Raw genomic sequence first — 15,938 nt, 5'->3', positions numbered from 1 at the left:
TCCTGCTCGCTGCGAGCGCTCGAGCGCGCGCTCCCTCCACCGCGGCCGCGCAGGGCGAGGAGAGGGCGCCGCGGGAGCGCGCCCGCCCGCCCGCCGCTCCGCGCGCCGCTGCTGCGCGCCTCTCCGCGCGGCGCCGCGCAGGACCCACGCGTTGCCATGGTGCCGCGGCCCGGCGTGCTGTGGGCCGTGGCGGCGCTGGCGCTGCTGGCGCGGCGGGCGGCGGCGGTGCTCGCAGGGCCCGTGGTGCGCTGCGAGCCGTGCGACGCGCGCGCGCTGCAGCAATGCAAGCCACTGCAGGCCGAGTGCGCGGAGCTCGTGCGGGAGCCTGGCTGCGGCTGCTGCTTCACGTGTGCGCTGCGCGTCGGCCAACCGTGCGGCATCTACAGCGAGCGCTGTGGCGCCGGCCTCAGCTGCCAGCCACGCCACGACGAGGCGCGCCCGCTGCAGGCGCTGCTCGAGGGCCGCGGGCTCTGCGCCAACGCCACAGTGGGCGGGAAACTGCGCGCCTTTCTGATGTCCGGCGCGCACGCCGCAGGTAAGACCCGGCGCGAGGACAGGGGGACACTCACATTGCATGCGCGTTCCCAGCGGGAGGCACGAGGAGGGCGGCGGGGAGCGACAAGCAAGTTGCGCGCGGGGCTGTGCGCTCTCGCGCACGCCAAGCGCCGAGTCGGGAGTCTCTGCAGCAACAGAGCGTGCGCCCTCAGCCCCTCCTTTTCGATTTTCTCTACTGCCTTTATTTCATGAACACCACTGGTGCGAACTTGCGCCTAGCAGAAGAGCCACAGTTGCCCTTTTAACAGTAATAGTAATAATAATAATAATGATCTGGAGGAGTTGCACTTTGCTTTTGCGATGGGCACCAGCATGGCTGCTGTGCTGAGTGTCATGCAGGGAGGAAGGTGAGAGGCTCATGGTGGAGTCGCTTTCCTCGAAAGAGCGTGTGAAGAAGCAGAAGTGTGGAGCTGACTGTTGCAGCCCCAAAGAAACCCGGGGAGAGGGGCAAAAATGGGGAAAAAAGAAAGAAAAAAGGGGCGGAGGGGAAGAAGAAGGATGTGGAGTTGTTAAGTACAGTCCTAGCTTGGGAAGGTGGTTATTCCAAACAAAGCGTTTGCACAAAAATAATTTTGAGAGGATGCTATGATTATTTTTCCCCCCGCACTGCAAATACGTGCTCAGTCCAGGAAAACCTTCCTATAGCTCTTGCATGTCTTGCACAGAGATGTTCATAGAGTGTTTTTTGTTGTGATTTAAGAGTCAGAGAAGACTGGGAAAAAAAAAGTCCTGTTAGCGTGCACTTTTGGAATCTTCAGAGGCAAGGAAATTTGGGATTGGGATCAAGAAAGCACAGTCCCTCTATGCGAACATTTCATTAAACTGTTTGCTAGCCAACAGCAAGTATGTTAACATTTATTTAATAGAAAAGCGTGTCAAAAGGCTTTCCACTGTTTGCATTTTTAGAAAGCCTGGCGTTCCTCTCTGCCGGCTTGCAGGGACTCTGGCTGGCCTCTCTTTAGCCGTGCGAGAGGAAGTGGCACTGGCACTCCAGCTAACTGGCTGCACTGGCACTAGGAGATGCCTTATTATAATGATTTATGTGCTGCTCTAGAGCTGGGACCATCTGAATGAGCGCGGGTTCAAAGGTGCTCATTGAAATTTTAAATCTCGCTGAAGCCTCTTCCTCCATTCTGCAAACTTGACTTTGCATATTAAGCCTGCAGAGGAGCTGAGAGATGAGGGGAAGGCTCCCTCCAGAGGGCTGAGACTCGACACTGTTTAATGAAGAGTTTTTGTTTGGTATGGGTGATGGATTAGGCAGGGAGAAAGGGGACAGTAGAGCTGCGCTTGTGTTCCCCACCAAAATTTTTTCCAGCTTCAGCATAAACGATCCAGATACCAAGTTCTTGTTTGTGCATTCTTGGCTCTGGGAGCACGCCTCTTTTGAAATCAGTTGGAGCTCTGATTGCTTAAAAAAGTGGGAAGTGGATCCCTTGCCATTCCCACTCAGGGCCTGAATGTTGAAAACTCCCTGTCTGAGAGGGAACAAATATCCTGAGTCCATATGCCTGACTCTTTAGTGAGGCTGCTAGCGTTTCATCCCCAAATCCCACGCTTGGGAGCCAAGGTCCGTATGATGTAAACCCCTTCTGGCCAGGGTCAGGCCTCCTCCCTGATGCACAGCTAGGCCTGCATCATATACTGCACTTTCTGTCATTACTAATTTGCAGAAATTGCTTTAAAAAAAAAATCCCCCCACCTTAAAAAAAATCGTAGTGCGCGCAGTGTGTGTTACACTAGCTTCTTAATACTAAATATAGTAGGCCATTGGACTTCTTTTACAAGTTCAGTTTTCTGGGCACTAAAAGGAGATGATGTAGTATGCTTATGCAACCCTCCTAGTATGTTTTCTGAAACAGGGCAAGTCACTTTTTCATAGAGCACTGTTGTTACCATTAGGGCTGGATGTAAAGCTAAGATGGCAGCAGGTTTTTAGGGCCAAGTTGTCAGAATGTGCTTTGCAGACTCAATGTGACATTATAGCTGCCGAGATGTAAGAAGTGCTGTCTAGGTGTGTGGGTTTGTACAAACTGCAAAATGATCAGCCTGCTGATTATTTAATGTGCATTAAGAATACTTTCCACCTATTTTTGGTAAACCCAGAAAGCTAATGAACAGGACTGACTGCAGAAAACCTAGTGGGCAATATAGAATTTATATATAGGAGATCCAGATTTCTGACCTTCTATTGTGTCCCCTCTTCTTGCACATTTCATTAAGAGCATGGAAAAAAAATACCCCTGTTCCAAAACAGGACATTAAACCACCAGAAATATGTTCAAATACCGCTGAGAGTCTTGAGCTAAACCCACAAAAGCCAGGAAATTTAGACTTAAGACTTAAACTTCCTTAATCCATTTGCGCCGGGAGTTGGATTTTCCCAGTCAGTTATGTCTATTGCCAGCAGTGGCTGCACTAAAACCACTGGCACCAGAACATAAGCTCTGATCCCCCCTCCTTGTGTCCCTTCCCTGTGCCTGTGTGTTGCCAGAGCCACTGGGTCCCAACTCTGTGGGCTACATGAGCGTGGCCTTTTAGGCACAGTGTTCGTTTTATTCAAGGCTTCTGTGGTTTCTCAGTGAGCTGTGGAGCATGGCTTTATAATAGAGATTTCCATCATGCTCTGTGCACATCAGGTTATCACTGTGCACTCCCAAGATTATTTCCTATAAGAGGAAAAATGAGAAAAAAAATAATAATAAAAAAGAAAGCGGTGAGCAGCCATGGAACTGAAACGCAGCAGCAACTAGTGTAACTTAGCAGGTCAAAGATACAAACTTAAAAAATTCCTTGGAGGAAACACAGCCAGTTACAGTTACACTGCAAGAGGCTCCTCTGGGAGAAATGCAGGGTAGACAAATAGCTCAGAAAGTGAAGGAACAGTGTGCTCTTGCAGGATTTAGGGGGAAAACGTGTTTCTTCTGTAGTTTCACGGGTGGTAGTTTAAAGAGAAAATATTTTCAAAGCTCGGAATGAAAGCAGATGTTTGTGCTTTGACACCACTGCAGAACGAATGGCTTTTTTTTTTTTTTTTGGTCTGTTTTGTACACCTAGAAATGTTTCTAATTTTAAACAGTTTAAGAATGCAGCATGCCACTTTATTTTTCTTTCCCATTCAGTCTGGGGAGTAATGTTAAGAAAGAAAAGCACTGTTAAAAATGGTTAATTAGAACCACTGAGCTCAACCGGTAGGATTTTTTGTATTAACGCCTTTTTTTTTTTTTTTTTTTTCTTAATTACTTTCCTGGGGAGGAAAAAGAGTCACATGAAACCCAATAAGTTTCCTGAGTTAGTTGTATTTAATTAAACTTCATTAAATCTGCTCTAGGTTAGGAATAAATTGCTTGGATCCTTTGTGTATCTAGCATTGATGAAGTTGCTAACAGAGTTATTTCTGATGCTGGTCCGAAGTCTGGGAAGGGGCAGGGTATGGTGCAGAGCTGCCCCCTCCTGGTAGCAAACCAGGAAAACTCTGTGGAGAGCAACAGTAAGAAGCTTGAGCACCTCTGAATTAAAGAGGATTTGAAATTCAAGTGATGTGAAGAGCTTTTCAGTGATTAATTGGAAAAAAAAGGGTTAATATGCAGCAGCACTTGAAAAGATACACTAGGAGTAAAGAGTTTCTTCATATAAAAAGACATCACTGTTTTTTATACTTAACAGTGAAGTTGCTGTTGCATTCACAATACAGAATTGTTCATGGTTTTATATGTTATTATTTTGCAAATAAAATTTAAAGGCTAATTTAGTGCTCTCAACTTAATTGGTGGATGATTAACAGTTCTTCTTCACCTTCTTCACTTCATTTTTTTTTCTTTTTTTCTATCTGAAGGAAATTCCAGTGATTCAGAGGAAGACCGGAGTAGCAGTAGCATAGAAAACCAGGCCTTCCCAAACTCCCACAGGGTGTCAGATTCCAAATCGCACCCGCAGCACGTCAAAATAGATATCATCAGGAAAGAGCAAGCCAAAAATACACGGCGCTACAAAGTGGAATATGATTCACAAAGTACAGATACACTGAATTTCTCCTCTGAATCTAAACAAGAGACCGAATATGTAAGTGTTTGTATGAGTAAAAATTTATTTTCTTGCATGTAAGTGTGCTTGTGTGTGCGCCTGTGCATGTGCTGCATTTGACAAGGTTAATTAAATAAATTAAAAAAAAAAAACAGGTATTGTTTTAGCCTTTTAGGAAATTCTGTCTGGTACTGGATTGACCAGTAACACTTACAAATGCAGATAATTAGCCAGACCAAATAGATGATATTCAGAAAACACAAAGGCCTAATGTGTTGATGTTTACATTGATTTTAATATGATTTTCACTAGCTGATTCTTAGAGAGCAAATGTTCTTTCCAGCTGTAATTATCATGTGCAGGCTCAGAACTGGCTTAGCAATATCAGCATTCAATTTGATTGCAAGCAACATTATTTGCTTGCAATAAGGCAACAAAAGGAAAGACTTCACATTCAGTGAACCAGCACTGTGCTCACACCCCATGGAGTATGTCAAGGCAGAGAAATTAAGCTGACAGGCCTCATTTGATCAGTCAGTATTTGCATGACATGCAGGAGTCTTGTAGACACGGTGCAGGAGACTTGGAGACATGGTATGGTCCTGTTACACAAGCAGGTAGGAGCTCACCAGCATGCAGTGCACAGCAGCAAGACAGGCTTTGCAGAGCAACCTGAATCCCGTCAATTTGAAGAGGTGCATTCTCTGATACTTGCTGTCTGGACCTTCGTGGCTGATAATGTGGTTATTCCCATGCCTTGCCAGATGGTGTTAAAAATAATTGCTGGATACATGTCAGCATTTCATCAGGAGAAGCATGAGCATGAAACCAGATATAGTTTCCCATCTTGGAAAGAAGGTTTCCCTGCCTAGGGGAGAAAGATCTGTCTGGAGTGTGGTCTCTTAGCTTGAGACATCAAGTTTGACTATCTATGTTCGGTTTGTTACAAGGCCTCCAAAACCACCAACTGTTTATAGTGAAAACATCAGCTTCAGTAGCTTTGAGGAAATAGGGTCCTGGCCTTACGTAGGAGAAGCATTTCTTGTGCAAAGGGCCCACTAGCTTAATAAAACTGCTCATGGCTGGAAAGATCAGAAGTAAGTCCATCTGGGTCAGATGCCTTTGTAAGCAAATGCCTTTCTAGCTATGTCTCTGTATGTTTGCTTTTGATATTGATCTCTCTGACTCTTGAAGTCTACTTCAAAAAAAAAAGAGAGAGAAAAGAAAAAAGAAAAGCTGTTACACTTCTTGTTGTTGTAGACCTAGCTCAGGACCAGATCTTTGGAAGCATGTTTTCTGCAGTCAGGGTATCACAGAATGCTTAAGGTTGGAAGGGACCTCTAGAGATCATCTAGTCCAACCCCCCTGCTCCAGCAGGGAGATATCTACCTAAACAATTTTATTTTTTTAAGGAACTGCCAATAAGAGTAGCATCTTAAATAACATGTTCAGAGCTCGAAAGATTGATACTGAAAGAAAATGTATGAAAGCTGCAATTACTAACCTCAAAATCAATTTTAAACTTCAGCAGGACTGTTGGGTCTGTATTGTTTCAGACATGCAGATGAAAGACACTTTATATGAGCAAACTATTAATATTACAACAACAAATATAAGTATCATTACTTCGCTAATTAACAATTGCCACAACAAGTCATTGTGTTATTACAGCAACTCAAGCATTTTAAACCCATGTAACCATGCAAAGTATTTTTTTCAGATCTGTGTTTAAGGAGTGGATTGGTGGATTGAGTCAATAATATGCTCTAACAGGAGCACAGCTAAGCACAGAATTTGTAGGCTGTAATTCTTGAGTTTTAATCCCATTGCTGACACTGTCTGCCTTCTTGGCCTCTGGCAAATCTTGAACTCCTTTGCTTCTGGTTTTCTGCCTGTAAAATGGGGCTGGTAACGCTTTACTCCCGACCTCAAAGGGCTGCAGTGAGAAATAATTAGTTGACGTTTGAGACATGCTCTTAAAAATGCTTCTCTAAATTCTTTGAATCTCAGTGTCCTAAAGCTAATCCTCAACGCGTTATTGTCCTCCTTTTGCAGATGGAGAAACTTATGCAAAAAGCGCCTGATTTATCGAATGAAAATGTCACATGCATCCATTTGTTTGCATTGTTGTGGCCATTTAGTCCTGCTGAAACATGGAATTGCTGTCCCAAGCTGGATTAGACTCTGCTTAGCTATAGAGACAGAGAGGGAGAAATATCTTGTGCAGTTATTTTCAAATATACATATACATATACAATGTACAAGACTACTTGTTTTCAATGAAATCCATTACATTTAACTTTTTGGATCAAAAATAAATGCCATTGAGTGGTTTATTTCCAGTCCGCTTGGAAATGCTTTAATTCCTAACTTTTCGTAGCATAAATTATGTTTGTGTGAACAATTTGTACACTACTTACGCCTTCCTTATGGGTGGCTGTGATTGCATCTGGAAATACCAGCCTGTGCCTGTGCATAGCAGAGAGTTTAGAAGTCAGTTTATTCTTAATAAAGCATAATCTCAAAATTGTACCTGTGAATGGTCTACTTTTGACATTTCTAGCCATCAATTTTTTTAATAGAGTATTTGGGCTTCATGTTTCCTGTTTAAAGATTTACTAAACTCTTGTTTCTGCTAATGCATGACAGCATTTATGCAAAGTAGCATTTGAGAATGAAATTTCACTTACGTTTTCTCAACCATCCTCATTAACAGGGTCCCTGTCGCAGGGAAATGGAAGACACCTTAAACCACCTAAAGATCCTAAATATCTTGAGTCCTAGGGGTTTCCATATCCCAAATTGTGACAAGAAGGGGTTCTACAAGAAAAAGCAAGTAAGTACAGTGTCTTGATCATTCTAGTGAATCCATTTTACTTTTTATGCATCTCTGCTGAAGGCGTTACGTAGGATTTCACTGAGGTACTCATTTAATTCCCCTTTTAGGACCAGATCTTATAGCATTGAACCTTGTCAAGTAGGGACAGTGTTTTTATTTGCTGTTAGTCATGACAACAGATTAATTTGTGAAACTTCATACTTAATCACACATGGGTTGGCTGGTGTCCTAGATACTAATGCCCTTCAGTTTTAAAAAAGCAATGCCTCTGCAATAACCCACAGAGCTAAATGTTGCAGTCACCAGATGACTGCAATAGATCAATGCTTTAAATTGCAAATAGCTGCCTGAGAGTTCCTAGAAGAACTGGGCTAGATCATATTACAAAAAGCAACTTGAGAAAGGCATATATCTGTCCCATGTATGCTACACAGATCACTTCCAAAATCCAGGTCACGTTATCATGAAAGCGATACATTTAGTAGTTACTCTGCAGCAAGGGTGACTTTTCAACAGTCTTCAGTTTTCCATTTGCATTTGGCGCTGGGGTTGTGACCTTTCTTAACAAATGTGGACCTAAACGGCAGGTATTCTGGCTTTAGTCGGGTCCAACGCTCTCCAGTCAGTGCAGCCTTTGAAGCTAATTCAGCAACTTGGAGGAGTGCATATTCTACCAGGTCCTTTGCTGAGTGTACACACATTGTATAATCCCATTATTTAGTTAGTGACCTGTCCCCAAGTATATTTCTTGGTGTAAATTCAAGCAATTCCTGAATTCCGAGGATTCTTTAAGATTTTCCTCACAGCGTGCCTCTGTGGGGAGAGATTTTTGTCTGTGGACCATCTTTTGTCTGCCATTTGGGTTTACACAAGTCAGCCCCCTCTGTATCTCAGGTAACCACAGCAGTGACTTAGTCAACGTGCTCTTAGCTACTGCAGTTCATTAGTTGGAGGTAAGAGGCCAACCTCAGACCAGACAACCTCATTTTAGAAAGTGTGTTCCTTCTATGGCTTGGCTTTCAGCTTTCTTAGAAATAGCTTTTCTTTTTTTTCCCTTGAGCTCTGCAATAAGCAAGCAGGGATGTTCACAACAGGGACTAAGGGTTCCTATAATCCCTTTTTTCCATCAGTCCTGTGGTGAGTGTGCTGTCTGACCTTGGCTACATGCTGCTGAGCTCGTCTGTCCACCCAGGCTTTTCCTGAGCAGGTGGTGATCCTCTTAAGCAGGGAGAAGTTCTTTTCTCGCCTGCAGTTTTGAGTCCCTCATGTCCATTCACGTGCTACTGTATGGAGAGGAGCTGCCAGTGCTGCTCAAGCCCTAGGCTGCATTTGTTTGGAAAATACCATGAAGTCCTATGTGAGCTGCTCTGTGGAGCTAGGCTAGCCCTGTGCTTTGTGGCTGTGCCAAAAATTATTTACTTAGCTACTTTAGAACAGCATATAATTTAATTACATTTAAGACACGTGCAAGCGTATCATAGTCCTTATCCTTCAGGAGGTATTACAGAAGACCACAGATTGATATTTACTTTGTTCAGTTGATATTTCTTTCATCTTTCATTAGAGCTTTGCTTCATCAGCACTAAGGTTGTGATTCGCACACCTCACTGCTGTGTAGATAATAAATTAGATACAAAACAAGCACATGTTCAGGTGCATTATTGTGGAGTGGTAGCTCTGCCATGGAGGTGCTTGTGCACTCCAAAAAAGAAGAAGAGGAAAGGAAATAAGGGTAGTATACTTTCATTCTTGCTCTTCATTCCTAGAAGTTCATTTACCAGAACAAGATGATAGTGTGAAACAAAGTCATGCTTCTGCACTCTGGGTAGTGTTCAAGCTATTTGGAGACTTTGCAAGTGCTTTAGAAAACTTCATGTGCTAAATGTAACAACATATTCAGGCAGCAAGCATAGAAGATGCAGGGGCAATTCATATGTGTTCAGGTGTTCTACCAACGTAACAAGTCTAGTTGTTTAAGTCAGCTCAGGATCTTGTAAGAGAGGCTCCCAACTTGAGCCCATGCATTTTGCCCATAGAAACATCTAGTGCAGCTCTTCGAAAAGAATCAACTTGAAATAGCTTGAATTAACTCTTGATGCAGGCCTTCATATCAGGTAAGGCTTAGGGAATCCACAATGAACAAAAAATAATCTATTTGTTGCCCTTCTAAAATTAACTGCCAGAAAAAAAGCATCAGTTTCAGAAATAAGTGATTCCTGGCTGGATTGGAATCATTGTCTGTGAAACAGTGTAATGATTGCATTCACTTGGTTTTCTTTCTGGAGCTTCAAAATGTGGGTCTGATATTTTGGGAACCGTAAGCAGGTGTCTAATCTGAATGCTAGGCTACTTCATTGATAACCGTAGTTGCTATTATTAGCAGCATTTGATTTATAGTTCAATTATATTCCACTGTGACAACAAAATTCAGAATAATATGTTAGGCAATAGTCAGTAAAGCCAACAAAGAAATGATCATAAAGTAGACATTTTTAATTCTGGAAACATTGACTGCTTTCCCATATCTGCAAAAACTCTGTGGGTGGATGTGCAATTCAGTGCACTGAGATCCTGTACAGAGTGCTGTCATTGGTACGTTAAAGTCTGAGAAAATAGTTAATTCCTTCTTAAAATAGCTTCATTGTCATACGGTAATACTCACAGTATTGTATTGTTGAATGTGTGGATCAGATATTGGAGGTCAGAACCACTGTATTTTCTTCTTGGCTCTTTTTTGGACTTTGTGACCCAGCAAACTGTTTAATGAAGGCAGACACATCTGTTTCCACTCTTAGTCAAACCGCTCCTGGGGTAACACTGGGGTAAATTGTACAGCGATTTACAAGATAATGGGTCTTCTTGCCTTGATTTAATGTCATATCTCAAAGGAATTGTGATGGGCAAGTTCAAATTAATGCATACTCTTAAATGTTTTAAATTACTTTTTCAAGCACTAATTGCATGTTTTGTGGATGTATGTTCACATGCAGTCCAATGTACTGCGATCTCGATGCAGAACCAGGCAATGCACTGCAGGCCAAAACCTAAAGAGATGTACCTTAAAAGGACTTATAGTGATTATTTAGGTAGATAGGTAATGGGAGGAATCTGACAGATTATGACAACCATGGGGAGCATTAAAGACTCATTCATGAGGCACTTCTCCTGTTAGTGTAATCTCCCTTCCTGATCACCTGCTCTTCCAATCAAGCTGAAAGCAGCTGTTTTTCATGGCTTTTGTGGTTGTCTAGAAATTGACTTTTCAGGAACCACCATAGAGAGTAATTTTCATAAGTGAAACAGATTTTAAGAACATAAATTCATCTGTCAAGGTACAGCATGAAAAAATACTCCAGACATTGTGTTTACATCTAAACCTACTTTTTAAATCAGACCCATTAAAATTTAGATTTCTTTATCTTAACAAATCACATATGTAAGGTTGCTCTGTACAACTGTGGTTTATTGGTATATTTACATGAAATGTGTTCATACAGGCACATTTCTGCCTCCAGCATGCCAAAAAAAAAAAAAAGGTTTTAATGAAATCAGAACGATCTTCGAATTGCCCCATATTCATCTAGTGGAGCCAGATATTCACCTAAATGTGAGTTGGCAATATTCTACTGAAAACAAAAAGTCAGGCTTGACAGGAGCCAAAACAGCCCGAGGTATATGTCAAGGCTGTCTGCAGTCTGTTCCAAGATATCACAATTGTAGCTCCATGGAGACCTCTGCACTGACCAGGAATTAAATGGGATACCATATGCTTTGCTGTGCCTCAAGAATGCTTCTGCCGCCCTTCTTTGCGGAAGGCTGAGGGGCAGGTGGCATAAAGCTGGCAGCTGGTGTTTCTATCAGGAGTAATTATTGGCTCCACTGCTTGGGCAGGGTTCCAGCTCGTTTGGGCTTCTGAAATTGGAACAGAGCTCAGCAGAGCCTTGAAGTTTGTGGAGTGCAAAGTTCAGAAGAGTGCTTTTTTTTTTTTTAATGTGAATTATCTGTCATTTCAGTAAGCAATGCAAGCTAGCTATCTCAGGATAAAAGATCCTCTCTGGACCATAAGTGCTCGGCTTTTGACAGCATGACTGAGCAGGTAGTATCACAGATTGGGAAAGGTAAATTATATCTCTATTTTCTTTCAGGCAGAATGTTATTTCAGCTGCAAAACTCCAGTCCATATGACCTAAGGGTTTCATTTTCTCAGATGAGCTGTTCGAAAGAAATAAAAAATCGTTAATAGGAGAGAATGTGTTCCCACAGACTAACTTTGTGGTATATTCCCAAAATTGATTAGCTGGCCATAAAAAGCAATCATAATTCTCCACATCATGAGATAATTTTAATTGATCATTTGTTTCGACAGTGATGCAAGCCTGTGAATCAGCGAGAGTTGTGTAATATACTTCATATAGTACTTCTAAAAGGAGAAGATGTGTTACTATTATTAGTATAAGTGTAGTTTCATCGCCCAAGCACCAGGCTGGCAGCCAGAAACCCTGCCTTCTAATTCTGGCTCTGTCTGTGCCTGTGGTCTTGGGAAAAACAGCCCAAGAATTTCTGCCTCAGTTTCCTTATCTGTAAAATTTAGATCATGCAAAGGCTGTTGTTTATGAAGTACCTTGTTTTGCACATGAAGAATTTAAGGCACAAAATGTTAATACCGCTCCATCTAGAATCCAATGCAGTTAAAGAAAAAATGCCAATTGACTTCAGTGAACTTTGAGCCCCCATTCACTGAAATCCTAGAGAACATTTGCCAGACTTACTCAGGCTTGTGAAACAAAATAATAAAACATACATTGATTTCATATGTAAAGGGGAGCTGAACAGATATCTAGAACTCAAATACATCTAACTATGTAGTTTAGCAAAGTATTAATGTAGCTTTTCTCTTGATAGGCTTATACTTCTTGACCCTTTCCCGAAATAAGCCAATATTTACTTTAATCCTGATCTTACAATCCTACTGTCAGAATTGCCATTCATTTGAGTAGGACTAATGAGGAAGGACAGTATATCCAAAGAAGAGAAGGCATTGTATTATTTCTGTGCTAGACTTCCTACTCAGAAATGTAGCACGAAGGCAGTTTTATTACCAGCTGTGGAGATAGAGTTGTGACACACTAAAATAGAAAGAGCAAGATGAGAGCAAACATTACAGAGGCAGAAGAGTCTGCCCAGCAAAATGAGTTATGCACTCAAAAAAGTCTGTGGAAACTTGCAGTCCCATCATAGTGGCAGGTTGAGGAGTTTTCTTTCTAATGTGTTATTCCCATCTCATTTTCACATATTCCTAGTGGTAACAGTCTATGTTAATCTCCGCTGCCACAAATTAATAGACTTGGGGCCAATCTGCTGGCCTGGACAGTCCCAGGAATTGCCCATGTTTACATGCAGTTTCATATATATTACTTTTCCTGAGGTCTTGAACCGGATGTGGAAAGGGGTCAAATGCTTTTGGCAATATGTGAAGTCCAACACTGAACTTGATTTTTCCTAGTGCATCTGCACTTGGTGAAGATATTTTGCTATGTGAGTATATCCATATCACACAGGAGAGCAGGATACTGTGGATGAGGATCTGGAGTATAGAGCTTTTGAGTGGTAATGGCAAAGCTTATCTGAGCCATGACAAACTCACAGCTGGGACCCAGCCCACACTTTGGAATGCCTCAATTGCTGAGAGGGTGATTTCAGAGGTGATGTATGGTTTGAGAATCACAAGGTATATGCATAGACTTCTATTGTCCTTTAAAAAGGCATTTCATGCTACAAGTAAAAGTCTCAAAGTGGAAGAAATATATAAATAGACAGTTTAATCTGGTAGAGCGTTGAAGGACCTAAGTGGCTTCCATTTGTCTAGCCTGTTCTTCCTTCAAGTTGGCAATACAACAAATCCAGCTGGATCCAACTTTGGAAAGCTTGTCCGGACTGAATGGTCTTCTCTGTTAGCATTTGCATTAATTTTTCTATCATAAAAGATCTTTAGTTGCTTAGGTAGAGGCTCTGTCTCTGCCAGGAGGTTGACCATGGCAAACTTAGTAAGATGTCCATCCATGTCATTGCTGAGGACTAGGCTCACCCTTTGCGAGTCTCAGAGGTTCCTGTAGGTTGAACTGGGCCCAGAGGAACATGAAGAATATAACCCGCAAAATGTTATTTCCTTTAGTCTACTCTTTATCACTTTCATCTTCTTGGAGTTTCTTCTTTATTCTTTTATTTACTGCATTATTATTTCTAAAGTTGTTGTCCATTTATTTTCCTGTTTAATGGTAGTTTCAGATTGCTTAGTGTTGTTAGCAAATTCCACTGAGCAACTGACATCTAGAGTTGCCTTAGGTCCTTAGGACCTAATATATAAGTAACATTATTTATAGGAAAATATACATGTAAAGTTCTAATACATACCTAACAGTTGTTGAAGTGATAACTCCATTACAGAAGGATTATGTATCTGTTAATAAATGTCAACTACAGTACTGACATTCCTCCAGCAAGCAGATGCAAGCTAAGGGTGTTTATTGCTGCAAGAGCTGCCTTTGTCAAAACTGTGCTTTAGTGTAGAACAAATCTATGGGCTTTTGTTTCCAAAGAAGGGTTCCAGTCATCAGCTCTTACTGTTGTAAATAGTCTTTGCTCAGCAGAGGACAACTATGTCATCTAATCTAATATGGAGCAGTTCAAAAGATTGCGTTTTTTTGTAGTCTTGGAACAGTTTTATTTTGAGATAATTAGACACAAAGTACTTCAGTGATGGAGAAGGTCACTTTTTATTGTCACGTTCTGTAGTGGAAATAAAGCGAAGTGGAAATTCCAGCAATGCGAGATATGACCAAGATAGAGTAACACAGCTATGAAATGAGCTGTGTGTTGTGACAATATAAAATGGAGAGGAAAAAAATGAACACGATGCTAGCTAGGTCTTATACTCTCTTTCAGTGCCGCCCATCCAAAGGCCGAAAAAGAGGGTATTGCTGGTGTGTGGATAAGTATGGACAGCCACTTCCTGGCTATGATGGGAAGGGCAAAGGAGATGTCCACTGCTATAACTTGGAAAGGAAGTGAAGGGGTAGAGACCGTCTCTTCCGGCGCCTGCGCGTGGCAGTTGGACAACGTACCAGAGACCATGAAGGGGCCGGGTGAGCACTGCAGAATGCATCACACATGGAGCTGTGTGTCCTTCCTCCCGCCTTGCCGAGAGAGCCGCCAAGCCTAGGGACTCTGCAGCTGCACCGCCACTGACATGCTTTGGGCTCCCTATTGCACATGTAGGGGACTCTGACTTCCCACGTAAATCTGCACTATTGATACCCAGAAAGAACAAAAAAAAAAAAAAGGCACTTCAGAATGGATTCAGGGAGTCTCCACTGACTTTTAAAAGAATGGCCTGTGACCAATTTGATCCCAAAAGATACTGTGTTTTATTTTAAAGAATTTATAGATTGTAAGCTTGTAAAAATATTAAAGCAACAGCAACAACAACAAAAAAATCCACAAGGATTTAAAGTTTAAGCTTTTTTACAGGTCTGACGGGAAACTTATCTTCACGGGTAAAATGTTTTATAAAAATCTCAAAAGATCTTTTTAAAGAAATGTATTTCTAAAATAAAGACATGGCTATTTTTTCTGTAAAATATATTATGAATATTCTGTTAGTCTGTATTTAATATAATTGTTTTTTAATAAACTTTATTTAAATGTAACATGTGAATACCAAATATTACACAATAATTTTAGTGTAAACTTATGTATGCAAAGAGAAATTGAGGGGATGGGATGATTTACAAATATATAGAGAATCATATGCATACACAGTGACCTATTCTAAATGATAGAAATGGTGTCAGGAAGTTAAGGAAGTGTTTCCAGAAGAGGTTAAATTTCCTCATTTGAAATAGTTACAACTACCAAGATAAGTTTTTTAAAGTTTTTTTCTCTCCTCTCCCCTCCCCCCCCCCCATTAGTGTTTCTAATGCACCCATCACTGAATCATGCCACTGGAAAGAATCACAGTTGCACTGGAGCTCTCTCTAAAGCATCCTCCTGCCTGTCGTTTGCTTCAGTTAGTGCAACAGAGCTTAAATTTCCTCTGTTTCCTTCAGAACAGCCCATGCTAGTATAAAATAGTCACGGACAAAAAAAAAAAAAGCCATTACAGTATGACTCTTTCTGATTGCCTATTTATTTTTTAAAAGCCTGTATCTAATCTGTGTTGTCTTGATATACTCTACCAAAGCACATATCCTGCATGAGGAATTTCTGTTTAAGTCAATGTCAGCAAGTTGGGGGTTACGGACCTGGTTTTGAGACCTGTGAGCACCTGTGTGCTACATTTTGTACTACTACATGATTGTTGCTTTGACTTTGGTGGAAGGGATTTACCTGCATCCAAGGGCAGAAAAAGAAGCAATGAGTTGAAATATTTAAACCAGTGCTCAGCCATGGCGTTATATGTCCTTTTAATCACAAGAGAAGTGTGTTGGTTTTGTGCTGATATGTGATATTTTCACATCAGGAA

At 41.6% G+C, this 15,938-nt stretch overlaps 1 protein-coding gene across 1 annotated transcript; it reads left to right on the top strand.

Annotated features, from left to right (window-relative positions):
- Positions 1-156: 156 nt before the first annotated feature.
- IGFBP3 (insulin like growth factor binding protein 3) lies at positions 157-14,910 on the top strand. The gene is made up of 4 exons (XM_010220852.2): positions 157-535; positions 4,391-4,617; positions 7,295-7,414; positions 14,360-14,910. Exons 1-4 carry the CDS (start codon positions 157-159, stop codon positions 14,483-14,485), a joined length of 852 nt encoding a protein of 283 aa, XP_010219154.2. The 3' UTR covers positions 14,486-14,910.
- Positions 14,911-15,938: the final 1,028 nt, after the last annotated feature.

The sequence above is a fragment of the Tinamus guttatus genome, unplaced genomic scaffold (assembly GCF_059628265.1).
Source record: "Tinamus guttatus ecotype Peru unplaced genomic scaffold, ASM5962826v1 Tinamus_guttatus_pri_ptg000151l, whole genome shotgun sequence".
Classification (NCBI taxonomy): Eukaryota; Metazoa; Chordata; class Aves; order Tinamiformes; family Tinamidae; genus Tinamus; species Tinamus guttatus.
This window is presented reverse-complemented; position numbering and strand designations above follow the sequence as displayed.

Excerpts from the sequence above, each read along its gene's own strand:
- IGFBP3 (XM_010220852.2), top strand. The coding sequence starts at position 157 with ATGGTGCCGCGGCCCGGCGTGCTGTGGGCCGTGGCGGCGCTGGCGCTG. Across the intron at positions 536-4,390 it reads GTCCGGCGCGCACGCCGCAG|GAAATTCCAGTGATTCAGAG; the intron begins GTAAGACCCGGC and ends TTCTATCTGAAG. Across the intron at positions 4,618-7,294 it reads CTAAACAAGAGACCGAATAT|GGTCCCTGTCGCAGGGAAAT; the intron begins GTAAGTGTTTGT and ends CCTCATTAACAG.